Raw genomic sequence first — 27,284 nt, forward strand, 5'->3', positions numbered from 1 at the left:
CTTCTCGGATAGCGTCTCATGTAGCCCAGGCTGTCCTCGAACTCACTATGCAACCAATGGCTCTGAAAGTCTGATCCTCCTGCTGCAATTTCCTGAGTGCTGTGACGACTGGCATGTGTCACCATGCCTGGTTTTATACAGTGCCGGGGCTTTGTGCATGCTGGCCAAGGACTCTACCAAAGAGCCATGCCCAGCCTCACTATTGCTTTTGAATTATCAGCACTAGACGCCTTTCCCCAGTATAAAGCTGTAAGGCCAGATTGTGCCACGTGGCTCCAGGCCAGCTCCCAGGTCTTAGCTGCCCCCCACCCCTCGGCTTGCTGCTGGGGCTCACCTGAGGGCACCAGCTGACAGGTGCCCGTAGGAGCCACTGGCTGCTGAGCTGCTCCTGGAGTTGTTGATGTACGCCACCAGCGAGTTGGGCGAGGTCCGGATCATACGCTGCAGGTCGAGACTGGCATCTGAGAGCGGGGAGATGGATAAAGCCCGCTTGCGGCTCAGGCGGGGGGTCACGCGTGGGCTAGAGAATCGTGACGCTGTGAGACAGCCGACAAAAGGCATGTTAGTGTCACCGGCTTTCCACCCACATCATGAGTGCTCACGGGTTCTCCATGCCACGGTGTGGCGTGATGGGCCCATTTTCATCACTGAAGAGAGGCGAGTAAGCAGGGTTAGGGGTCACAGGGTCATGAGCTTTGTTGCAGCTTGGATCACACCAGAACCCCCTGCACCTGGCAGGACACTTGCTAAGCAGAGGCCTGGATGGGGGCTCCACACTCCTGGCATCTGGCTGGCTCCCCGGAACCTACTGAGAAGGATATTGTGAGAAACCACAGGGGCAGAGGAGGAGCATCAAGAAGGGGTCATGTGACACACAGATGTGCTCACACTTGGAGACCCTCAGCTATGGGCCACCTGAGCTATGAGAATGCGCTGTTTTGAATGTATGTACCTCATGAACATGCACACATACACCCCTGCATGAAGGTACACACACACACACACACACACACACACACACACACACACACACACACACACACACAGGCTCCTGGCACTCCAGGTCCCACTCTGCCCTTCCCCCTCAACATCAGCTCCGAGAGAAATTCTGAATCTCTTCTCTCGACACCAGTGGCCTAGAAACGGTCTGATATCACTGGATGACTCTGGTCCCTACAGTTTCTTCACTGTCCCACCTGGCACTTTACAGTGGGGTTATTATGTTAGCGGCATCCTTCAGTACTGCCATAAGATGTGAAGTTAGGTGATGGGTGGCCTGGACCATAGCAAATTAAGGTGAGTGCTGGAATATGTCGTTGCCTGTCTAGACACCAGTAAGGAGCAATGGCTCCCCTGCCTTGCTGGCCTCCCTCTGGGAGCTCTGGGCAACACACACACGCACACACGCATGCATGCATCGGTTGGAGATGCTGCCTGTAAGCAGCCTTGGTCCTGCCCAAATGCTGTGCAGGACAACACACAACATTCCCCTGCCTCCTCCTAATAAAGGCAGCTGTATTGTACAGGCTCATTGTGAAGTCAGACAGAGTCCTGAGGATGGGACCTTTGACCCTGTCCACATGTCTGGGTGAAATGGCAAATTCCTAGGGCTTCTTCAAGCGGTGCGGATGGGCAGAGTGGGCCTTTCTCTATGATGAAGAAAAGGGCCAAAGTCTAGAAAAGATGACTGAGCCTGGAGCATTAAGCTGCAACACTGGCTTCCCTCCGCGCATTCTCTGAGCACTGCATTCTGTGCCTTGATGATCCTTATTGCAAAGCTAGATACAAAAGGGGGTGTGTGTGTCCTCCTACACACTCTTTGCTATGAACTACGTGGAAAACAGGGAACACAAGAGGGGCACAAAGCCTCTAACATCCACTAAGGGTATATGCATGCATATACATGTCTTTGGCATGCATGTTTTCTTTCGGCACTTGTGTTTATGTGCTTGCTCGTGTGCACCTATGTGCATGTAGAGACCAGAAGACATTCTCAGGTGTCGTTCCTCAGGAACTGTCTACCTCCCATTTTAGTCAGTGTCTCTTACTGGCCTAGATAGAACTCACCAAGTAAGCTAGGCTGAGTGGCCACCAATCCCAGGGATGCACCTGTCTCCGTCCCCCCCACCCGTGGGTGTCCCAGCACACCCTTTTCCACAGGAATCCTAGGGAACGGATCTTGGGCCCCAGGCTTGCAAGGCAAGCACTTTCCTGACTGAGCTATCACCGCAGCTCATCGTCATATATTTTTCAAAAAGAGATTTTTTTGCTGCGAACGCTCTGACTCCCACCCTCCTGGGTGCCCCTAACAAGAGGAAGCAGGCCAAAACTGACAGTGGTATTCATCTCTGTTATTTCTGGCCCTCGAGGGAAATGTGTTTATTAACGCGCCTCTTCCCTTGATAAATCACTAAATAGGAAGAAAAGCCTGGCACTCACTTCCCGTGCTTTGCCTGTGATTTATGTCTGGGGACTAGTGCGCTCATGGCAGCCATTCATCTGTGGTCACTGCCTGTCCTAACACTGGCCACCAAGTGACTGGCCACTTGCCTGTCATCCCTCAGAGAATGTCTGATGTGGCCTGTTCCTGTCTCTACCTATCTTTGACTCTGCCTCATCCATTAGTCTTCCTCTCCCCTCTCGCCCTCCGCCTTCTTGTTCATGGACACATATGTGAGCATGTGTACATATACATGTGTGCGCAGAGAGACCATGGACCACTGATTTTTTTTTTTTTTTTTTTTGAGACAGGTGACTCTTTGGCCTGGGCCCACTGATTCAGCGAGGCTGGCTAGCCTCCGAGCATCCAGAGAATCCTTCCTCCACTGTTGGGCTCACAGATGCAGGTCACCCCTCCGGCTTTCCACAAGAGGGTTCTGGGAATTTGAACTTGTGTCCTTGTGCTTTCGAGGCCAAGCCCTTTATGAATAGGACAACTCTTCCTCACCACACTCCATTTCCTCCCCCCTTTGTGAGGACAGGATGTAGCTGAGGGTGGCCTTGAACTCTTAATCCTTCCACTTATATCTTCCTAGTGCCGAGACTGTGGGTGCAGCCCACCATAGCAGGCTCTGGGCTGTTCTGGACTCACCCTCGGGTTGTGTTCTGAGGAACTGAGGCCAGGGAGTCTACCCATCTACACTCCACTGACCCAAACCCCTGTGCTTCTCATAGGGGAACCTTCATGGCGATGCCACAGAGCTCGGGACTTAGGTAGAGACCAGTGACCCCATTTTCTGTTACATCACAAGGGCAAGAAAACCAAAGGCCTTGAGTGCCCCCCATGAGGAAAATAGAACTGTATGTAGCCTTGTCAACGCAGGCTCATCAAAGGGCCTCTCTGCCCCCAGCTCACTCCCAGCCTGTGGGACGCATTGTTGCTCTCCTCAGCCTCAGTCTCCCTTCTGTCCCAGGTTGGGCCTGGACTCCTGCGTGAATCAGTCCCCCGAGGCCCCAGCGATGTTTGCCTCTCTCCTGTGAGATCAATGTCATCAGTTTCTCAGCCTCCCCACCCTAGATCCGCAGCCTGCTTAAAGGATGAGCGGCAGGAAAGGGGTGTCACATTAGTGTCAGTATGACAATAAAACACACAGCTGGGAGGAGTTACAGGGCTGTGAGCAGACAGTACTTCAATCAGAACATTTCAATCTTCTCAGAGTGATGGGGGACATAGGTTCTGGCTGCTGCAGTACTGTGGTTACAGCACCAGCGCCAACAGCCTAGTGTGGGATCGGGCCATCCTCTGGGCCAGTGACAACAGGTGAACTCTGTGCTCTCTGCAGAGCCACGAGCAGAGGAATAGACGGCCGTGGATTTTGTGACTAGTTCTGTTGCCTTCTCAGTGGCTCAGCTCCTGGCCATCCTGCTGAAAATCAGGCACGTGAAGAAGAAAGGACGTCGAAGGAGAAGTGAGCCTGTGCTAGCGCTGCAGGTGCCTGTCCTCGCCCTCATTCTGGGCCAGAGAGGACGGTGGCATCGGTGTCTGGAACTGTCAGAGGCCTTGCTGTCTTTCTGATTCACCTAATGTGTACACAAAAGCCACTAGAAGCTACGGTAGGTTCTTAGGCAGAGACATCCCCTTCAGTTTATGACCAAGTTTGCCCCTTCAGGAAAAAATGTAAAGTTCTAGGAATATAGTACACTTGGTGGAGTGCTTGTCTACCACATATGAAGCCCTAAGTACTGTGCCCAGCAGCAAATAAAGTGCCATGACACCAGTGCATGTGCCGGGCAGTGGGACAGGCCTGGAACTTAAGCACTTGAGAAGTAGAGGCAAAGGATCCAAGGCCATTCTCAGCTACCTAGTGAGCTCCAGCCAGCCCATAATTACACTAGTCCCTATCTGAAAAAACGTTCCATCTTAAGAACCATATATTTAACCCCAAAGTCACATCAGTTATGAACGTTAAACGCACTGTTCTTCCCTGGGTACTTGACTCAGGTAAAGCTGTATTGTAGCCACACCAGAGCTGGAGGAAAAGGATGTGAGAGGGCTAAGTGCCCATCAGCCTTCCGCCTAGGCTGCGTCATGGTCTGGCAGATCCTGCCTCCACGGCTCTGGTGGATGTGCAAAACCTCTGGAATGTTCTCTTCTCTGCTGAGTGCCCCTGTCTCAACTCAAGACATGGGGGCAGGTGCTGAGAGAAGAGACAGTAACAGGTCGGGTCAGGTCGTGACTTCCTGGCCTGGTATGTGATACATACTGTGATGGTTAGTTCAGTGTGTGTGTGTGTGTGTGTGTGTGTGTGTGTGTACTTGACACAAACTGAACTCATCTGGGAAGAAGAGGCCTCAACTGAGAGATTGTCTCCACCAGATTGGCTGTAGGCAAGCCTGTGGCCATGTTTTCTTGATTGATGACTGATTTGGGAAGGGCCAGGTCTCTGTGGGTGGTGCTACCTCTCAGCAGGAGGTCCTGGGTTGTATAAAAAAGCAAACTGAGTAAGCCCGGGGGGAGCAAGCCCGTGAGCAGTTCTTGCCACCAGGATCCTTGAGCTCCTACCCTGGCTTCCTTCGGAGATGGTCTGTCACCTGGACATTGTAAAACGAAATAAACCCTTTCCCCAACAAGTAGGTTTGAGCAGTGCTCTGCCACAGCAATAGAGAAACCTAACTAGGATGCAGGGATGCAGGCTGAGTAAACAGCTGCTGAATGAGCGAGGGCGCCATTTCTGCTGTCACAATATTGAGCAAAAAGGAACTCCTGACACATCAGTCTTAGAGGCTTTGAACTACCTGGTCCAGCAGCAAGGCTGGCTGTCTTATGTGAAGGAAGTCTAGGTCAGCTAGAGTAGGGTACTTGGAGCTCCACTGGTGCCTCATGTGCCCAGGCCCATGACGCCTTTGGAGTCTCACAGACCTAAAACCCTCAGGCATGGCAGACAGTCAGACATGCAGAGCTCCACTGGTGCCTCAGGTGACCAGGCCCATGATGCCTTTGGAGCCTCACAGACCTAAAATCCTCAGGCATGGCAAAAGGACATACATGCAGAGCAGGAGGCAGCAGACGGACAGACAGACGTGCAGAACAGCAGGCAGCAGATAGACAGACAGACATGCAGAGCAGGAGGCGGCAGATGGACAGACAGACGTGCAGAGCAGAAGGCAGCAGATGGACAGACAGACATGCAGAGCAAGAAGCAGTAGATGGACAGACAGACATGCAGAGAAGGAGGCAGCAGACGGACAGACAGACATGCAGAGCAGGAGGCAGCAGACGGACAGACAGACGTGCAGAGCAGGAGGCAGCAGACGGACAGACAGACGTGTAGAGCAGGAGGCAGCAGACGGACAGACAGACGTGCAGAGCAGGAGGCAGCAGATGGACAGACAGACGTGCAGAGCAGGAGGCAGCAGACGGACAGACAGACGTGCAGAGCAGGAGGCAGCAGATGGACAGACAGACGTGCAGAGCAGGAGGCAGCAGACGGACAGACAGACATGCAGAGCAGGAGGCAGGAGACGGACAGACAGTCATGCAGAGCAGGAGGCAGCAGGGGACCTGCTTTGGGAGGCGGCGATGGGCTGCAGGAAAGAAGAAATCCTAAAGAGATACCTGTGTTCATTCCATTGGTTATGTGATAACAGACTCAAAAAAAAAAAAAAAAAAAAAAAAAAAGGACCTTCCCCAGGAGAAGGAAAGGGCTGGAAGCCAGTGCCAGCTTGAGGGTGAGCTTGTCTCTCAGAGAGTTCACACAGCTTGCCAGACCACTTCGCAGCGAAGACTTGATGGCTGGACCACACCTTGGCCAGGACTGCTGGCTAAGCTATGTATACCTCTTGCCCTCCATTAAAACCTAAACCTAAACCTCTTTGTTCCTCTTTCCAGCATGGCCACTGTGAGTAACCCTCCTTTCTCTGCTTTTCACTGTGTCTGGTCTGTTTAATTGGCCTGTTGAGGATGGGCAGCTGAGCCTGGCTCATTATTACTGCCAGGGCCCAGGCGGTGACCCTGATAACTGCGGTAACAACAGTAAGGGAGAGAGGACACAGGCCACACCAAGCACATCCAGGGACAAGACGGATAGGGGATGAGGAGGAGGACATGATGCCCAGAGTGGCTTATGGCCTGGGAGGAAGCACCAGATGGAGAGAGGTGATGGCAGCTAAGATATGGACTCCTGGAGAGGGAGAAGCTGGTAGCGATAGGTGACACCTAGCATTAACTGAGCACCCAGTGTGTGCCAGCAAGGAGATCACATCCTCTGTGTTCTCTTTAAGTTAGCATCTCTACTTGACATGTAGGCTCCGTGCTCACTGCCATCTCTAGGCCTAGCTATCCCAAGGAAAGTGGGGAACAGCAGGAGATGACCTAGGCCCTCCCTCTTATCTCTCCACTAGTTATCAGGACCAGCTCCTGTCTCTTTCCTGTGCTGCTGCTCTGTGCCGAATCCAGACCCAGCTGCCTCGCCACCTTCTTGAGGTTAGGGCTCAGGAACCGGCAAAGGGGTGCTGTGGCTCAGTTTGTGCAAGGCTTAGAATTCTACCTGGAGACCTAGGGACTTGTTTTCTCATCCTCAGGAAGGTCCTAATTCCAGCCCCAGGAGAAATGCTCACTGTCGTTTTTTCTCTCTGTTGCATGCGTGGCACTGCATGGAGGTGCATACCCAGTCAGGTGCTCAGGATGGCCGTCACAGGATGACTCCTGTCTGCCTACAGGTGCCTTACCTGCTGTGTGAGCACACCTGCTCAACTTGGGCCCCTAGCCATGGCATCAGTGTGTCTGTCCATTTTGCCAGGGATGTCCACGTGCCTGCTCTAGGACTTGGAGGGAGACTACCACAGCGGCAGAAGCTGGTGTGGCAGAGGCAGGATGCTGCTCTTGGCCTCAGCCCCTCCCTTCTACTGTGTTGCTGTGGCTGTGTTCCCAGCACTGGAAAGCATTGTGTCTGGGATGCACCTCCTCCCCCAGCCCCTAGCCTCACTACCTGCTGTGCCAGAGGGCAAGGATGGGAAAAGAGCCCCATAGATGGGACCTAATTACCTACACAGTGCTGAATCCTGGACCCAACACCCTCGGGAGGGAAGGCACTGAGGGAGGGACGCACACTACACTGAATGTCAGGGGCGACCATTGCTTTGGCACTCAGCGGCTCCCATCAGGGAGTGGCAGGGATGCGCAGAGAAACCTGACCTTGCCTTCCTGCTGGGCGTGAGGTGGTTCTTGGAGGCGGAAAGCATCTAGACAGACTTCTGGGAGAGGAAGTACGCTTCGTCCTGCCTCTGTGTAGAGGGAGCTCCACTGGAGCACAGCAGTGGTGGCTGTGGCAGGCAGCCCAGGAACGGCGCCTACCTCCGGTGTGAGCTGAGGCCTGGATGATCTGGGCCCACCCTGAATCATGCAGCCTCGGTGGTGGCCTCTCAACAGCTGTCACAGCCCGTTTTCAACCTGCTGCCCCGCAGGAGCAGATGGCCTCTCTGCAGGTCTGTCTCCTCCCACCACGTGTCACTGCGGCCCGAAGGCGCTCCCTAGCCTAGTCTTTGGTGGGGGTTTCCCACTCCTCTCTGCTTAGCCCGAATCCCAGGCATCGTTGGACAGCTTTAGGGTTGCCAGGTGGAACGGGGGCAACAGCATTGAGCTTCGATTTCCTTCCCATGGTCTGTATGCTGCTGTTTAGGCAGGGAGCTAGGACACCCTGTGAGGCAGCCACAAGGGTGGCTTCTAGTGAGAAGAAAGGGCACAGTGTCTGATGTGTACCAAGGACCCCATCTACCCAAGACTCCTGACCGTCCACCCTGCAAAGCAGCCTACCACATGCCCGTCTTCATCACTGACAGCCCATCCTATCACTTGGGCCCTAGACCCTGGCATCGCCCTTGACTCTTTATGACGTAACAACTGTTAAACCTGGAAAGATACAGAATTATCTAGGACACATGCAGGTGGATCACACTGTTGGAGGTGAGACAATCCACCATGAGTGTGAGTCATTCTATGTGCTGGGGCCCAAGACTGAATACAAAGAGAAAATGGCCCATCTCTGCCTTTCCACAATGGATGCCACCATATTATCCCTACCACGATGGATAGTATCTCCTTGAACGGTGAGTCACAATAAAGTCTCCTTCCTAAGTTGCTTTCATCATGTTTTATTACTGGGTGTGTTTGTGTGTGGGTCAGATACTTGGTCACAGCAAAGAGGAACATAAGTAGCGCACCCCCTCTTTGCCTGCATGCCCACGTGTGAGCTGGGAGCGTGCCTTACATCTCAATCCAGTAATGTCCCGTAATGCGACCCATCCACAGCTCCCCGATGGGCTCTATTGCCGCCTGCCCTGGCTCAGTTCTCAGATCAGCACGAACGAGATGCTTTCCAATGGTACAGCATCTCTTTCCTTCTCTGCACATCTCCCCCAAACGGTTCCACAGCCCCGTCTCACTCCAGCAAAGCATAAGGCCTTTATCAAGTCCCAACTAGCTGTCACAGCCCACCCCAGAACACTGGCCTTTCACTTGGTTTCTACCAATTCCACTGGTCTCCTGAGCAGAGCAGAGCAGGAATGCAGGCCCCTTGCACCTGCTGGCCCTCTGCTGGGACAGCCCTTCCCAGAGCCAGCTGCTAGGCTGGCCTCTTCAGTTCTGTGCCTGAAGAGCATCCCCTGCACGTTTAGTGAGGGATGGATACCTTTGGCTCCTTGACTCTGTCTCAAAACTGCATCCCCACTAGGCCAGCATGAGCCTCTCCATCCCTACTTTGTTTACCCTACTCCATCTTAGCTTACTGATTCCTGGTGGTGCATAGTGTCTGCACGTCCCACTGCAGATCCTCCCCCCCAAATTTAAGTGAGTATATCCATTCTTTGTGATGACCCTGAGGCTCTTGGGCTACACAGCCTCAGTCCCTGGGGCTAGCAGTGTAGACTTGTATTTGTGTCTCTTGTCTACAAAAGGGACTGAAGGACTGCTTTCTGTGCCAGTCCCCCTCCCTTCCTCTCCCTATGTTACACCCTGCAGTACTCACCATCCACAGGATTGAGGTAGTCATGGAGATGGGGTGCACTAGCAGCACCCCCGCTCTGCATCAGAAGGTCCCCATAGGGTGCAGGGTGGCTTGCCATGAGGGTCATCTGGTGGTAATAGTCTGAAGGGTTGGTACCGGGGGCAGCCAGACCAAATAGTCCCCTCTCTTTCAGATGCTCGTGGGCCACTGGCACAGAGGAAAGAAACCGTCAGAACTGACTATCCAAGGGCTGGAGACAGAAACTGTCAGAATTTACTATCCAAGGAGTGGCTCAGCGGTTAGGAGCAAGCACATACTGCTGCTGCAGAAGACCCATGTTCGGTGGATCACTACTACCTGTAACTCCAGTTCCATGGGATCCAGCACTCTCTTCTGGCCTCTGGGGGGGGGTTAACTTATGCAAACATGCATGCACACACACATATATATAATCTAAGATATGAATTTCCTGTTTAAGGAAGGAAAAAAAAAAGAATTCACCTCTGGCCTGGGGTCTCCATGCTTGGCCTCCTAGGCCACCCATCACCACCTGTGCTCACATGGAGGCCAGAGATTCACGTCTTTCTTCCTCAATTGCTCTCCACTGTCTTTTTGAGACAGGGCCTCTCACTGAACCTGGACCTCTGATTCGGCTAGGCTCGTTAACAAGTGAACCTCAGTCTCTGCCTCCCAGTGCTGGGATTCTGACTGCTTGCCATTGGCTTCAGTGCCCCTCCCTGCTCTCCTTTAAAAAAAAAACTTGGGTTCGGAGGGACTGACCTCCTACTTAACAGCTGAGCTGTCTCCTCAGCCCCTAGGAAAGGTTAGATCTGAGAGAGAAACCGTATTACGTGATTCTCCTCGCTGCTGTTTTGAATCAACTAGTGGGCTGGTCCATTCTCTCTCAAGCATCTGAGCTCACACAAAGTCACCACTGGTCTATCCGTGGAGGCTGGGGCCTCAGCTGCCTGTGACTCCAGTTCTAGGGGACTCCTGGGGGTTGGGAGCCCATCTGTGTTGACCAGAGCAGGGACAGAAACAGAGATTCAGGCAGCAGCCAGCTCTGACTTTTGATGTTGAGTACCTATTCAGAGCCCCTACTTAATACTAGCTTCTGCAGCCTTTGGTGTGCTGCAAGCAGAAGCCTGTGCCTAGGATGTGGCTGCTAGGGTCGGGATACAGCCAGGGTGCTGGGTCCCTATGTGATGTACAGAGGTGGTGCTTGGGGGAAATGACTGGATCTAATCAATGACTTTGATCTAATCAATAGACGAAATATCCATTGATGACATTGTAATCTTGCGTGTTATTGGAAGATGATGGTAAACAGGCTGGCTGTGTGGACAGAGCCAGCGGGTCACACCTGGCATCCCACTAGATGTCTTGGCAGCTTCCGCCCCCAACACTACTTACCATCTGCGGGGCTGAGGCCCCTGGCTGCAGAGATCATCGAGAGTGTGGGGCTGCTGTGCACAGACCGGAGGTAGTGCTCCATATGGGGGCTCACATAGGGGTGGTGGGCGCTGAACGGAGATTCTCCCGGGCCAGCTGGGTGCGGGGAAAGCCGGATCAAGGAGATATCTGAGATGACTGGGCTGCCACTTAGGGTGGGAGGCCTGTGGAGACAAAAGGTGACATTCTCAGAAGACCTGTGGGACGCAAATCCCCCACTAAGAACCACAGAGGTAGCCATTGGCATGTGCAAGCACTCACAGAGAGGCTTCCAGAAGCCTGTCCTTTTGATTTTCTATGTCAATCTCCCTTAGGCATCTCTAGCTTAAGAGTCAGACCTCGGAAGAATCAGCCAGTGGATCCAGACTGGAAGCTCCATGGGGGTTTGAGAGATGGCTTAGTGGGTAGAGTGCCTGCCCTGCAAGTCTGAGGATCGGAGTTCGATACCCAAGACAATGGTAAAACCCAGGAGTGGTGCAATGGGCTGTAATTCTAGCCATGTTGAGATGGCCAGACCCTTGGAGCACACTGGCTAGCTAGTATAGTTGCCTGGCCATGGTCAAGGACGAGAGAGAGACACTGTCTCAAACCAAAAGTGGAAGTCAACTGGGCAATGATGCTTGGAAGTTGTGGTCTGACCTGCATGTGCTTGCGCATGCCCACAGAAAGAAGGCTGCATACTGGCACTGCCATCACTGCAGTCTGGTAGTGGAACTCTGAATCCTCCCTTTGGATTTGCTGGGCCTGCGCCCAGCTGACCATGTGTTTGGGCTGCAACCCTGCTCCTGTGTGCATGTGCAGGTCAATGCATGGGCATATGCATGTATGCTAAGAACATGGAGAGTACAGAGACGGTGGGAACACTAACTCCAGGAATGAGATCTGAAGGGATCTCACTGCTAACAGACTGAGCAAAAGGCTGGATCTGAGGCTAGAGAGATGGCTCAGAGGTTAAGAGCACTGATTGCTCTTCCAAAGGTTCTGAGTTCAATTCCAGAAACCACATGGTGTCTCACAGCCATCTATGATGAGATCTGGTGCCCTCTGCTGGCAGGCAGGTGTACATGCAGTACAGAACATTGTGTACATTAAAAAGAAAAAAAAAAAAAAAGGCTGGATCTGTAGGAGTAGATGTTTGGTTTCAGTGACATCACTCAGATGCAGAATCAGCAGTGAAGGAGAAGTTCAAAATTCAAGATAAATCTTCGTGTGCGTGCGTGCGTGCGTGCGTGTGTGTGTGTGCATGTGTGTGTGTGTGTGTGTGTGTGTGTGTGTGTGTGTGTGTGTGTGTGTGTGTAGGCCAGAGGTCAGTCCCAGCTGTTGTTTCTCAGATGGTAGCCATCTCACCTTTTAACTTTTTAAATTGTATTTTAAATATCATGCCTATTTCTGGCCTGGAACCCAAAGAGGATAGGCTGGCTAGCTAAACTTGTGATCCACCTGTCTCTGCCTCCCCAGGTTTGGGGACAAGCACACACTGCACCACCATGCTCAGCTCTTTTACGTATGTCCTGGGCAATTGTACTTCATGCTGGCAAAGCAAACACTTTACCAACTGAGTCACTGTGACAGTCCAAGAATGGTGTTCAAGCTGGGAGCTCAAACTAAAATGTGGACTATTGCTCTAGCTCTGTCGTGACGTAACTCATTCAGAGTCCCCTGTCTGGAATACTCTCAGCAGTCACATGGGCACATGGCTTGGTTCCCACTGCTTGGGATGGCTGCAGTCACTATCTATATGCATTAGAGTCTATAGCTTTGCTCACTATTTAAGAGTCTTTTAGAACTCTTGGCCTGCTGACACAGGGCCTCCAGGTTTTGGAGACACCTACTCCAAAACTCATCCTCAGGCTGTGATAGTTAGTTTAACTGTTGATTTGGTACAACGTAGAATCACCTGGGAAGAGAGGCTCTGGGAGGGGTTGTCTACATTAGGCTGGCCTGTGGACATGACTTTAGCGGATGGTCTTAATTAAATTAGTTGGTATAGAAAACCCCAGTCTACTCTGGGTGGCACCATTCCCTAGGCAGGGTCCGAAACTGTGTAAGAGTGGTGAAATTCAGCTGAGAAAAAGAAGAAGGAGGAGGAGAAGAAGATGAAGGAGAGGAGGAGGAAGAAGAGGAAGAGGGAAGGGGAAGAGGAAGAAGAGGAGGGGGAGGAGGAAGAAGAAGAGGAAGAGGAAAGAGGAAGAGAAGAGGAAAAGGAAGAGGAGCCAAGCAAGGGAGCATGTGTGCATTTATCCCTCTCTGCTTTTGTGTGTGCATGTGTGATGTGACTAATTGTTTGAAGTTTCTGCCTTGATTTCTTCACAACAATGGACAGTAACCTGGAATTTATGAGCTAAAACAAACTCTTTCTCCCTTAGGTTGCTTTCTGTCAGGGTATCATCACAGAAAATGAAACTAGGATAACGAACCTCCAAAGTGCACGAGCCACACACAGCAGGCATAAACTAGGAGCACAGTGTGAAGCCAGGGAAGGCATCGTATAGTCACTGCAGGACAGTGATGCTGTGTGGAGTGACATTCTGATTGGCTACCACAGGAGCCAATGATGAGCCTGGCTACCGAGAAAACCACCCATGATGACTCAGTGTGTCCAACTGTACATGAAAACTAACCTGACTCTCAATGCAGCACAATGTATGACAGGCAGGTGACGGCCAGATGCACTCACATCTGGGTTTTACAAATATTCTTTCTTGAGAGTCAAGCCACTCATCTGAAAGGAAACATTCTGCTGTGTCACTCTTTGGTTTCTGTGATACCAGGGCCTTGGCCATGTAAGCCTAATGAGCCTGTTTAGCCATGTGCAGCCTTGCAATTTGTCCACAGCCCCAGATGCCTCTGTCTAGCGCAAATTCATTCTCAATGGGGGTCAGGCGGCAGGCTGGACGACTCCCTTCCTTAAGCTCCTTCACAAACTTATTTTGCACCTCCCAAAGAACACTACTGGGGTCTAAGTTGTTCTCCCAAAGCCACTGGGTTCTTCCCAGTAGCATGGCTTACCCAGGCACCTTTGAACATGCACACCTGACCAGGAAAGGCAATCTGAATGTGCCCAGAGACATTTTCCTAGTCTACAGCAAGCTCACTGGTAGAAGAGGGCCTACGTCACAAGCCACTTTTAGCTGCTGTCACACTCAAGCCACCTATGCAGGGGATGCACCTGTGGGGAACTGCACTACTATGGGGCTTGACTGTGGCCTTGCTCTGTGAAGGGGCTGAGGTGTGTCTCCAAGGGAGGAGAGCTGGCTGATACATTTCAGACCCAAGTAGCTCTCTGGCTCTGGTTCCTGCCACACGTGGGCACTTTTGGGAAGAGCAGACTCAGGGAGAACAACAGTATGGCTCCCAGGGATAGGCCTGAGGCTGCAGTTCCATGCCTTGGCAACTGGGCTCAATGCAGGATGAAGTCGGTGTGCAAAGGGTGCCAGGCTAGGGTTTGAAGACTCCGATGCTTAGTTTTAGTTTGACAACCTGACATCGTCTAGGAAAAAAAAAATCTCGATGAGGGACCATCTAGCTCAGATTGGTCTATGGGAATATCTGAAGGAGATTATCTTGATTGTTAGTTCATATGGAAAGACACGGCCCACTGTGGGCAGTACCATTCCCCAAGTTGGGGATTCTGGACTATAGACTTTAGAGACCAGGCTGGACACAAGTAAGTGTGCATGAATTTATTCTGTCTCTGTTCTTGGCTGTGATGCTTTTGCTTCTTACCTGGACTCCACCACAGTGATGGACTGTGGCCCAAATACCTCTTCTCTCCCAAGGTGCCTTTTGTCAGGGTATTTTATCACAGCAACAGAAATGAGATGATGACAAGGACACAAACTGATGGCTGTAAGTGACCCTAAACCCAGGAATGGAGCCTCCTTGACATTGAGATTGCAGTGTGATCTAGGCACAGCTGGGGCCCCAAGACCGTCAGTGATGACATGGGGGCTGTCTAGCATCAGGCTGAAGCCACACAGTAGCCCCAGGTAGGCTGTCTGAGGTGACTCAGATCCCCCTGAGCTCTGGAACGGGCAGGAGGCAGGACTGAGTATTGTCAAGGTAATAGGAGTTCAATCATGGGGCCACTCTGCAAGGGGAGGAGAGTGCCCAGGGATGAGTAGGCCTGAAGGGGGCAGGTGGTATCTGTGTCTCCACACAGAGGAACAAGCTCTGTCTTCAGAGAGTGGTTGTCACCCTGTAGGGGAAGAAGACTACTGCTTCCCTTTTCTAGGGTCCCTCACTGCCAAGGAAACAGGGAACCCAAGTTTCGGCCCAGGCATGACCTTTCTTCTCTCAGCCCCAAGCTCTGTGGAGCATACAGGAGCTCCCTGCAGGGCACTGGACACCCTGTCATGGTGGTCACCAAGGAAACTGCAGCCCTGCCAACTCCTGTACAGCATGGCCCTACAGAGGGCACGAGCCCAGAGAAGAAGTCATGACTGCCCTCACGCCCATGCCAAGAAGGCAACTGGGAGTGTGCCGGAGCCAAGTTTGTGTCCTGGTGGAGTTCCCAGCTTTGGGGCCTGCTCCATTCCATTACAGAACAGCTCTTGAGGACTTCTGGCCTGCTGGTGGCCTTGGTAAGACACTCTTAGAAGTCCTTATAGCTATCCCAAACAGATTTACCAGGGGACAGTGGGGGGATAGGCCACCGTCTGATAACAGAGTTGATTAAAGGCCTAGTCTTTATCTTCCCTCATGCCAGAGAGGTGGCAGGTTAGGCCTGCAACAGTAGGATCTGGGCCCTGGAGCCATGGAGTACAAACAGCCACGGAGGCTTTTCTGGGCACGATAGTCTATTTGAGAGGCTAGTAGAATGTTGGCACGGGGCTGGATCTGGCCCTGGGGATCAAATCAAGACACCTGCTACCCACTTCTGAACTCTTGGTGGACCAAGCTCAGAAGAGCTCTGGCTTGAACCACAGGGAGAAGGGCCAGCTATGTCAGCCACCTGATCATAGCCTGGGTGTGTGCGAGTGTGCGCACACAAGAGTGTGCACACGCCAAGAATGGAAGGAGACAACAAGTTGGAAATGGAGAAGTGGGCTCAGGCAAGGATTGTTCAGTGAGCAGCGCTTGCTGTGCAAGCGTGAGGATAAGGCTAGAGGCCCGAGCCCCGGCACCCATGGAAAAAACTGGGTGGCTGTAACCCTGGCAGCAGGGAGGCAGAGAGAGGAGGGTCTCTGGGGCTCACAGGCTAGCCAGTCTAGTAGAATTGGGGGTGAGAGGACTGACTCCAGGTTCCCAAAATAAGGTAGAATGATTGAGGAAGACACCTGATGCCACCCTCTGGCTTCCACGTGACTATGTACACACGTGCAGAGGCACTTGCAAATGCAGTCAAACATGTACACACGGATACCCTCCTCATATATGTTTACGAAAGCCATAAGTCTCACCCAAGAGCCAGAATGAAAGCCAGCCCCTACCCTCGGGAGGTCAAAATGGACCTGCTGATGATACTTCCAGTTCACTGAGACACATGTTTCCTCTCACCGAATCCTCCCCAGATGCTCTGCCTGGGGGTCCCTCTGAGGCATCACTCAGCTGGTCTCCAGCTGACCCTGGCTGGGGTGGTGGTGTCTAAGAGGCCACTCCTACACATGTGTAGGCAGCGTTTGAACTTTGAAGACAGACAGATAGGGGTCTAAATCTCGGCATTGGCACTCTTGTGTGGCCTGGTCCTATACCCCTTAGAGCCTAGTGTTCCTGGCCTGCAGGCTCCTGCGGGTGTAGACGGATGAGTAGGTGTAGACAGATGAACAAAACATGAGAAATGTGTGGAGTAACTGTACTGGGCGCTTAGTAGATGCTCACCCAGCACCCCCGCCCCCCCCGCCCTTTCTCATATTAAACAGCATGAGAACACAAGAGCTCAGCGGGGGACGGGGGGGAGTACACCCAGCTCACCCTCCTGACATCCCAACGCATGCCCCCTTCCCACATGTCGGCACAGGAGTTCTGGCAAGAGACAAAAGGAGACCTGCTGCTGAGAATCCCACATGGCCGGCCATGTGCACCCTAGCACCAAGACCGGGCCTGAGCTAGCACGCCCAGACCCTTGGTAATGGGTCTCTGGGGAGCTAGAATGACAGGAGCCATGTCTTCCTGGAGGGGAGGTATGAGGGTGATACAGGCTGGGAGTGTGAGCAAGGCTTTCACAGATGGGGGAAATGAAGGGAGGGTGTGGGCTCTGGAGCAGGGAACAGCCCTCGGGCAGGATTGGACGTGTTCTCCCTAATGGAGTGAGAGCAGGGGGAGCGAGCGGGCTTGGGGCCCTGAGCCCCACCCAGCAATGCCTGTCTGGGAAAGCGAACAGTATGCTGACTCACCCAGACTCAGCCTGAGCACCAGGGTGGGCTCTGATCTCCCACCAGGGGAGGGAGAGAGTGGGGAAGGTCGGCCCTGAGCATCCAAGACAGGACAGAGAGGCTCTAGTCAGGCAGGCGCCTGCGTCTCATCTCACAGACAGAACTACTGGGACTCAAAGAGACACTTGGCTTGGCTATGTGGGACCAGTGCAGGCAGTAAGTTGAAACACCAGGAGTTGATGGTGTCCAGCCTGGTCTGGGGTCTCTGTGGAGGTGGGAAGGGTTAGATCAGATACTTTTGATAGTCACCCTATACGTCTCCTAGGCTGGATTCTGGGGTGACCTGTGGCCTTCGAGGCAGTATACAGGCTACAGCTCCTGATGTCCCATCTTCATCATCTCAGCTACCCTCATTTCCCCCCAAGACTCACCAGAAGCCCCTTGCCCAAGAAGCCCTCAGTCCCGGGTCAGATACTTCATGAGCCACTCCTGTGGAAGATGGAGCCTTCCCCATTTTTGAGCTTAGCTGATGACTGGGCTCCATTGGGAGGAACTACAGGTAGTGGCATGTTCAAGCTTGTCTTATCTCCCTGGTGGGTAGGCATGCCCAGGAGCAGGTACCAACGGCTTGCCAAGTACTAAGCCTATGCTCACTAGGAGGTTGAAGCATGCTAGTATGTCAAGTGAATGGATGATGGATGGATGGATGGGTGGTTGGGTGGATGGATGCATGGATGGATGGATGGATGGTTGGTTGGGTGGATGGATGCATGGATGGATGGATGGATGGATGGATGGGTGAGTGGATGGATGGATGGGTGGTTGGGTGGATGGATGCATGGATGGATGGATGGATGGTTGGTTGGGTGGATGGATGCATGGATGGATGGATGGATGGATGGATGGTTGGGTGGATGGATGCATGGATGGATGGATGGATGGATGGGTGAGTGGATGGATGGATGGGTGGTTGGGTGGTTGGGTGGATGGATGCATGGATGGATGGATGGTTGGGTGGATGGATGCATGGATGGATGGAGGGATGGATGGGTGAGTGGATGGATGGATGGATGGTTGGGTGGATGGATGCATGGATGGATGGAGGGATGGATGGGTGAGTGGATGGATGGATGGATAGGTGGATGGGTGGTTGGGTGGATGGATGCATGGATGGATGAATGGGTGAGTGGGTGGATGAATGGATAGGTGGATGGATGGATGGGTTGCATGATGGATGGATGAATGGAGGATAGATAACCAGTAAGAATAACAGGCATAAATAACAAAAGACCTGGGTTCCAGTTTAGCTCAGCTCAGTTTCCTCTGAGCTGTGTGCTTGGGAGAAAACTGTGTGCCCTCTTTATGCCTGTCTCTTCATGAGCAAAGAGCAATCACAGCTGTGATTCTATGAATCAGCAGTGAGGAAATACATGTGTAGAAGGCATGAGGGAAGCCAGTGACATTTCCGAAGCACACGTCTACATCCTAATCCCTGAAACCTGTGATTGACCGTATCTATGCAACAGAGGACACGGCACACATGACGAAGGTGAAGTTTGGGATGATGTAAGTGGCCAGTCCTAAATGTCATTACAGGGTCCTCACTGGGCTCAAAACGGAGAGGACCATGTGACCTGGAGGCAGGGATGGCAGTGAGGTGGTCCTAAGCTGAGAAATGTTAGCTACCACCAGGGGACCAGAGGCTAGAAGAGGCAGAGCAGCGATCCTCTTGCCATCTGCCTGGTGAGGCTGCCCTGTGACTCCTTACCCCAGAGCCAGGAAGGAATACATTCCCACTGCTTTAAAAGCCTAGTTTGTGCAAATGTGTGGTTGCTGAAGATCCTGTCCAGGGGTGGAGTCAGCTCTAATCCCAGGAACTCTGGTGACTATGGAACTCTCAGAGATCAAGGCTCCTGTGTTATTTCTGGAGATGACACAAGTCTGAGTGGGTGCACCCTCTGTGGCAGGCAAGGACAACAGGAACCCCTCCAGAGTATGCTGGGGTGCTCTAGGGGAGGGGAGGGTGTCTTAGTCCTGCGTTCCATCCTCTGTTCCTACGGGGCTCCAGAACGTGCCTTCCCGCCGCCACTGGGATTACACGGTCACTGATTCCCTATGGCAGAAACCGCCCTGTGTGTGTGTGACACACCAAGCCCTAGGCTCTGGGGACTGCAGGCCTGTGTGCTCCAGCCCCACCTCTGGGCCAAGATGCTGGCCACCCACCAGGATCACAGCGCTATGACAGAAGCAGGGAACCTGTGCCCTGATGCTGTGGCTAAGCTTGTGGGAGGCCGTGGCCACTAGCACCACGGAGTCTTGTGCTTTCTTTCTGGCCCCCAGCAGGGCCCACAGACCTGTCAGAGAGGGAACTGAATTCCTGATGCCCGAACCTTGCTGCTCAGCCTCTTTCCGCCTCTACTGAGGTGGGCAGGGCCTGTGTCTGTTCCTGCCTAGCAAATAGGCCTGCATTGGCTGCCCAGGCCCTCCCAGAGCCCAGGATGTCCCCTCAAAGCTCACAAGGAGCTCCACCTCCCTCCTGATGGTCCTTTGTTGCTTTGGATTTTGTTGGGTTTCTTTGTTTTGTTTCGTATGGGAAGCTTGCTCGTTATGCTTTCTACACATCTACTTGCACAGTTCCAAAAATTGCATTCTAAAAACACATGTATTCATGGCAACTGCACTTTCAGAGATGACATCAGCAGTCCACTATTTGTTTTTTGTGGCACTGGACCTAGTGCTTTGCGAGCCCTGAGAGATCCTTCTACTCTGGACTATATTCCCGGCCCAGGTAAGGGTGAAATCTTTTTTTTTAAATGCGTATATTGCTGAGCATAGTGGTGTGCACACCTTTGATCTCAGCACTCAGGAGGCAGAGGTAGAGGCAGAAGGATCGCTGTGAGTCTGAAGCCTGTTTGGTCTAGATAGAAAGTTCTAGGCCAGCCAGAGCTACAATGTGAGATCTTGTCTCAAAAAGAAAGTGTGTGTGTGTGTATGTGTGTATGTGTTGTGTGTGTGTGTGTGAGTGTGTGTATCTGTGTGTGTGTATGTGTGCGTGTGTGTATGTGTTGTGTGTGTGTGTGTATGTGTTGTGTGTGTGTGTGTGTGTGTATACAAGCCAGAGGACAACTCAGTTGTTATTCTTCAGGCATCATCCAGTGATGTCTCTTGTTGGTCTGGAATTCACAGACTGGGCTAGGCATGCTTGCCATGGAGCCAGGATCCACTTGTCTCTATCTCCCCAGTTCTGGGGTTACATGCGTGCCACCACACCCAGCTTTTCCTCCTCTCCTTCTTTTTAATGTATGTTTTGGGAATCGTACTCACTAACTGAGCTACCTCCCCAGCCAGTGCCCTCCTGCAGTGGCTCATCTGCTCAACCCTGTGGGTGGGAGCTCCTGCTGGCCAAACCACCTGGCAACATCCTGGAGGGTGAAAATGTAAAAACTCTGTGACTCAGAAATTCCAACCTCCGGAGTGAATTACAGAGCCCCACCACACAAGGAGCCCCCAGGACAGGACAAAGGCGCCCCAGCAGCCGTGCCGAGAGGCACAAGGGCACCCCAGATGCCTGGAGATGCAGACTGCTCCAGAACAGTACAATGAACAAACTAAGAAACAAAGAACAAATGAGTGAAGGGATGAAGGGAGAATAAATGAAATACTGACTGTAAATGCAAGTTCCCAAAGAAAATGCCACAAAGCAAAACTAAACAAGGCACTGTTAGGGAAATGAGCAGCCATAATATACAAAATGCTCATCCAAGTCAATAGCACTGTTAGGGGTAGGTGCCAAAGAGAAACTGTCATGGAAGTTGGGGACAAAGAACTCATTATTGTATTGTAAACAACAGAGAAGTGACAGACCTAGGGCAGGGAAGTGGGGGCACATGGGGCTCCCAAGGTCTTGGCTCATCTCCAGTGCCTCACTGGAATTCCACAGGTGGAGGCAGAAAGATCAGGAGTTCAAGATCACTCTTGACTAACTATAGGTCAGTCTGGGCTACATGAGACTGGAAAAAAAACCACATCAATATTAATATATAAAAGAAGACATCAGGCAGGAAAAGACTAGAAACCCTTCGCTGCCCAGACTTTACACAACAAACCACACAAGAAAAGCCCATGGTATGTAAATGAGTTTGATGCTACGTAAATGACGCCACGGAAACTCATGCGGCTCCTGGTCAGTGCTTTTGGGCTTTTCTCTAAGCTCACTAGTGGTGATGGGTGGTTTTAATTGTCAACCTGACACAACCCAGAATCCCCTGGGGAAAGTCTGAGTGAAGCATTATCAAACTCAGGTTGGGTTGCCCTGTGGTCCTGTCTTTAGGAAACTTTTTTGATTACGCTATCTGATGTGTGACCACCCACTTACCATGGGTGGCACCATTCCCTAGGCAGGGGATTCCAACCTGTCTGAGATTGAAGACTGTGAGCTAAGTGCAGGGATGCGTATGTTTAGTAGTCTCTTCTTAGAAATGCAAATGCAATGTGACCAGTGGCTTCAAGCTCCTGACTCCTTGCTTTCCCACAAGCCCCAGCGATGGACTGCAACCCAGAATTGTAAGCCTAATACATCCTTTGTCTTCCCCCCCACCCCCACCCCCAAATTGCTCCTGTCATAGTATTTTATCATAGCCACAGGTATGAAAACAAGACATTAAGGCATTCTCAGTCTCTGCAATGCTTTTCTGTTCTTAAACAACTCTATTTGTATTTCTAGCCTCGTGTCCCTGGTCTGTTTTATTGGCCTGGAACACAAGAACCTGGATGCTTCAGTGGACCACTGGGGCTCAGACACACTCCTGCAACACAGGGTGGGCACAGGAGGGGCACGCCTTTGCCATGGCTGATCTGCCTTCACCAGGCTTTTCTAATCCGCTTGTCCTTGATACTTAGCAGACCCAAATTTTGGAGGAAGGATGGCTGCAGGACTCCAGGCCTCTGGTCACAGGCTGGCTGTGTCGGTGAGGACCCTGGAATGGAGTGGCTGTAGTGAAGACATTACGTGAGCTACTAGAAGGCATTTCAGGGCTGTGGTTGTTTCCCTGTCACCTAGGTGTCTGGTCAAGAGATGTGGATGACATTTGCTACTTGGTATCTCTACTGCCTAGCCCTAGTCCTGTCCGGAGAGCTCATTCTGTGACAGGTACACCTGTAGCCAAAGTGGACCCGACACCTCCAGACTCCTGCCGCAGCCCAAGTACAGCAGACCCAGCTGAGCTCTGGCTTCGCCCTGACACTCCTCGGCAGAGTTCTCGTAAGACTAATCAGTATTTGGAGCTGGCCCAAAGCAGATATCTCAACTAAGTAAACACTGCTGTTTGCGTAGGGAAATGAGGTCATAAAACGGAGGCCACAGAGGCCATGTAGGGTGGTTCTGAAAGATCCAGCTGCAGCACTTAACAGAGGTTTGGTCACGCCCACACGCTCTTTATCTTGGCTCCCCCAGAGCCAGAACGGCAGGAAGGCACTGCTATTTCGTACACCAAGCTCCCGATGTGTAAAAGACTGGGGGTGGGGGGTGGGGAGGCCTGGAGATGGAGCTCAGTTGGTAGCGTGCTTGCTTAGCATGCACAAAGATGGGTTCTCACCCTGGAATAATTCAGATGTGGTAGCTCATGCTGACAATTCTAACACTACAGAGATGGAGGTGAGAGGATTGGGCACCCAAACCATCCTTGGCTACAAAGTGAGTTAGCTGCTGGTCTGGGCTACATGAGATCTTGCCTCAGAAAAGACAAAAAGAAAAGTTCAAAGACCAGAGCTTGCTGTCAGGGAGACAGGGAAGTGCTTGACTCTCAGGCAGAGAGGTGCTGGGGCATGTTTTGGGGCACAAGGTAGCCTTAGACTTGTTCCAGGTAAGTAGTGGGGCCAGGAAACACTGCTAGGCTTTCGAAAAGGCCAGGAGAGCCTTGTGAAGATAAGAACCTCTCTAGGGGACCTGGGCACTGGTTACCATGTGGGGATGTGAAGTCTTGGTCTACAGTAGAATCAATCTACCCTTGCCTAAGTACTGCTGAGTGGAATCTTCTAGAAAGGCAATGCCTCAAAGCCATTGGTGAGACTAGGTAGAGACTGGTCTTAGAAGTGGATGGGGAGAAAGAGGAGGATGGAGAGAAAGAGGAGGAGGAAGGGAGGAGGGGGAGGGAAGAGGAGGAGGAGGTGGTCTTCTAGAAAAAAAGAGTCTGTAGGGATGGCAGACAAGCTTGGCCGACTTGACAGCTCAGCCTTGCCAAGAGCTGTGTGGAATGTCCTGCTGGTCCATCAAAGCTACACGGGTTAATCCTAGGCTCAAATAAACCTTCTCTCAAAGGTAGTACCCACTAATGCGTGCCTGGGGAAGGTTCCCTCTTCAGCAGTACTGTATCTGCCTGCCCCTCACTGAGTCCAGACAGTCTCGGAGGGCTGGCTTAGGCAGAAGAGGCAGCTCCCCCCCCCTCCCCTGTGCTAGGGCCCACATCCCCTTCCAGCCTGTCACCCTGCAATCTTCCCCTCCTCCCATCCTGCCTTTCTATTTTCTCTCGGTGTGATGTGTGTATCTATGAGTGCGCATTCAAGTATGAACACAGCTGTGCAAGTGCCACCAATTCTGCCATGTGTGTTGTGTTACCAGCTTTCCAAATACATGTACTAAAACCAACTCAGAAAGAAGGGAAGTTTGGGCTGGGAAGATGCCTCAAATTGGTGAAGTGTTTACCAGTCGGTGATGAAGGCTTGAGTTTGATTCCCTGAACTCATTTAATAAAATAAAAGCAGAACGTGGTGGTGTACCTTGTAATCACAGTGTTTGAGAGACAGAGACAGAATTCCTGGGGCAGCTTAGCCAAATTGGTAAACTCTCCCCGCCCCGAGACAGGGTTTCTCTGTGTAATCTTGGCTGTCCTAGACTCACTTTGTAGACCAGGCTGGCCTCAAACTCACAGCGATCCTCCTGCCTCTGCCTCCCGAGTGCTAGGATTAAAGGCGTGCTGCACCATGGCTGGCTCAGATTGGTAAATACTAAGCATGTGAGAGAGATCCTGTTTCAAACATCAAGATGAATGGTGATACAGGAACTGAGCTCTGGCCTCCACATGCACATGTATATACATGTACATATATACACATGTACCCACTCATATGTGAAACACACACACATATACACACATATTTTAGAAAATAGTTTGTCTTAGCTCTTGCTTTTGAAAGTCCACAGGCACCAAGGCCTGCTGATCTGACCTGTGGTGGCAGAGGACATCACAAGGAGGCAAGGAGGAAGTGGTGGGGTTAGCGTCTTTACCTCACGATGGTCAGGGTTCCAAGAGCAACAGCACCCACGACTTAACTTCCTCCCACTAATTGCCACCCCTTCAAAGGTCCCACCACTTCCCACAGCACCACAGGGTGGGCTGCAAGCCTTGGGCAAGGCCTTCTGGGGAAACTTCTAATCTAGACCCACCATAGAGCACGAAATAACTCACTTGTCCTCACATTAACCCCGCCTCCCGTGCTGTGTAGGTTCCTTTTCTCATTGCTGTGACAAAATGCCGGATAAAAGCAACTTCAGGTTGATTCTGGCTCACAGTGTGAGGGCACACAGTCCCTCATGGTGGGGAAGGTGTATGAGGCACCTGGTCACACTGCATCCATTCAGAAAGCAGAGAGAGAGATGAATGCTGGTGCTCCGAAGGCTTTTGCCTTTCAGCCCAGGACCCCAGCCTGTGTGGAAGGACACTACTCACTCTGGTCTTATCTGGATTAATCTAGAAACTCCCTCAAAGACAAGACTAGAGGGTCTTCCCTAGACAACTCTACATACTGTCAAGTTGACAATATTAACCACTCCAAGGGTATAAACACATTCCCATTTTAGAGAAAGAGAAACTGAGGTCTGTGGGGGGGGGGCGTTAATCAGTCAGCCCCTGTACATATGTACAACAGGGTCCACATCCCAGCCCTCCACCCTGGGGAGTGCAGAGTGTCAAATGTCCAATAGAACTCTAAGGGATAGGAGAGGAGTCAGAGAGTCACTTCCTGATGTTGGGCGACATCTGGCCAGAAGCCTGTTCCTGCTGCAGCTGCTGGAAACACACATGCAGCCTAGTCTCTCCGGGACTACACCTTCACTCCCCACTGGCTTCTGCCCCCAGCTGACCCCATCGATGCTTCCAAAGCCAAAGTCAGGAAGTGCCTCTTACCGGAGCAGCTGGCATTCACAAAGATCAAAGACCAGGCATCTTATCAGACAAGCTCCTCATTAAACTTTTACGGGCCAGATTCCATTATAAATGAGCTGTCTGTCCCACACCACTGGACATGTTTCTGGGCTGTGAATCTTGCATTCTCAGAGCAGGGGGAGATGGTGGCATGAATCATATGGCCTAGAGTTCAAATCCTACCTGTGCCATGCTAGAATGCGTTATAGTTTAACTCTGAAGAGTCCCTCAAGGCATAAGTGTTAAAGGCCTGCCTAACAGCTGCAGGGTGGGGGTGAGGGTATCCTGGGAAGTGATTGGATCATGGGGACTCTGCTTTTCATCAGTGGATTAATGAACCGTCAAGGAATTAACCCATGGATGGATACATAATTGATGATATTTTTTTGGGAACTGAAGCCTGGTTGGAGGAAGTAGGTCATTTTGGGGGTAGGGAGGGAGGGAAGGAGGCAAGGAGGGAGGGAAGAAAATAGAAACAGAGAGAGATTCAGGCATGTGAAGGTTAGAGGTCCATGTTGGGTGGCTTCCTTACTTCTTGAGATAGGATCCCTCACTGAACCTGGAACACCTCCCCTTCCCCCCGCCCCCCATCCCAATTTGGCTAGTAAGCCCTAGAGATCTGCCTTCCTAGCACTGGGATTGTATATGTGCACAGCCCTGATGGGCTGTTTAAGGTGGGTGCTAGGATACTGAAGTCATGTCCTCAGCTTGCATACACCCAAGGGAGCCATCTCCTCAGCTCTAAAGGGCGTGTCTTTTACCTCTGGCTCCTTCTCAATTCTCTGTTTCCTGGCTGCCACGTGATGAGCAGCCTCCTCTGTCACAAGATCCTGATACCACGACAGTCTCTGCTTCACCATGGGCTCACATGACTATGGCCAAAATTTGAGTTCAAATAAATCTCTCCTTGAGCTGTTTTTCTGGGTCATCTAACACAATGCCAAAGTCTAACACAAGGTATGTCAGGGAAGAGGTGGCCTGCCTTCCAGTGCCTCAGTTTCCCTGTTGTGAATGGAGGGTGATGACATTTCTGTGCTTGCATGGTAGCAGTCTTGATTGCTTCACAGCTGGGCTGACCAAAAGAGAAACAGGTCTCTCCTTGCCTGAGGGTCGCTCCATCATGGGAAGGCTGTCCACACAGTCTGCTCTAGGCTTTCTCCTCTCCCTCTGTCTGTTGACCAGTTGCTCCGAGGAAGTAATTTGTCAGCCATGGCAGATTTGAGAGAGAGAGAGAGGGACAGAGAGAGAGAGAGAGAGAGAGAGAGAGAGAGAGAGAGAGAGAGAGAGAGAGAGAGAGAGAGAGCCAAAGACAGAAGAGAAGTCCTGTCAGGAGGAGGGATAAGGCCTCTGGTGGGTGACCCTGAGTCCATCTCACACCTCAGCCCAGGAAGCAGGCAGACATGCCCTTCCAAAATCCCCTTCTACCAGGCTCTAAAAGGGAGCACCCACATTTGCTGAGCGAGAAAGTCGATTCTTTAAGAAGCACAAACAAAGTGTAACTCACAACCTAGGGTACAGAGCTAAGAGTCCAGAAGACATCAGACACATCTCTTCCTGCCCAGCTGCTGTCTTTGGTGAACGGCTGAAGACTGTCACAGGCCCCAGGATCACGTTGGTAAGTCACAGGTACAATGTTTATCAATGCCAATGACCTTGGGAAAGCCATCTTCCAATCCCACAGACTAGAACATCAGCAAGCGGAGCACAGTCACAGCAAAGAAACGACCATCTTAAGTGACAGTGTGCCAATTTGTATGCTCCTGCTGGGGACAGGTGGGGACTCTTATGTATAAAATGGTTCCCTTGGGGGACTTTGGGTAAGAGGTGCCCACCACCTTGTGTTCTTTCTACTTCCTTAACATACCAGTCAGTGTGTCGAC

At 51.8% G+C, this 27,284-nt stretch overlaps 1 protein-coding gene across 1 annotated transcript in view; it reads right to left on the reverse strand.

The window, feature by feature from the left end:
* Gli2 (GLI family zinc finger 2) overlaps nt 1-27,284 on the reverse strand; it is a 227,555-nt gene that overhangs the window by 22,678 nt on the left and 177,593 nt on the right. The window contains 3 exon segments of the mRNA XM_051147255.1: nt 335-536; nt 9,462-9,647; nt 10,854-11,056. Coding sequence (XP_051003212.1) covers nt 335-536; nt 9,462-9,647; nt 10,854-11,056 — 591 coding nt within the window.

Source organism: Acomys russatus, chromosome 6, assembly GCF_903995435.1.
Source record: "Acomys russatus chromosome 6, mAcoRus1.1, whole genome shotgun sequence".
NCBI classification, from domain to species: Eukaryota; Metazoa; Chordata; class Mammalia; order Rodentia; family Muridae; genus Acomys; species Acomys russatus.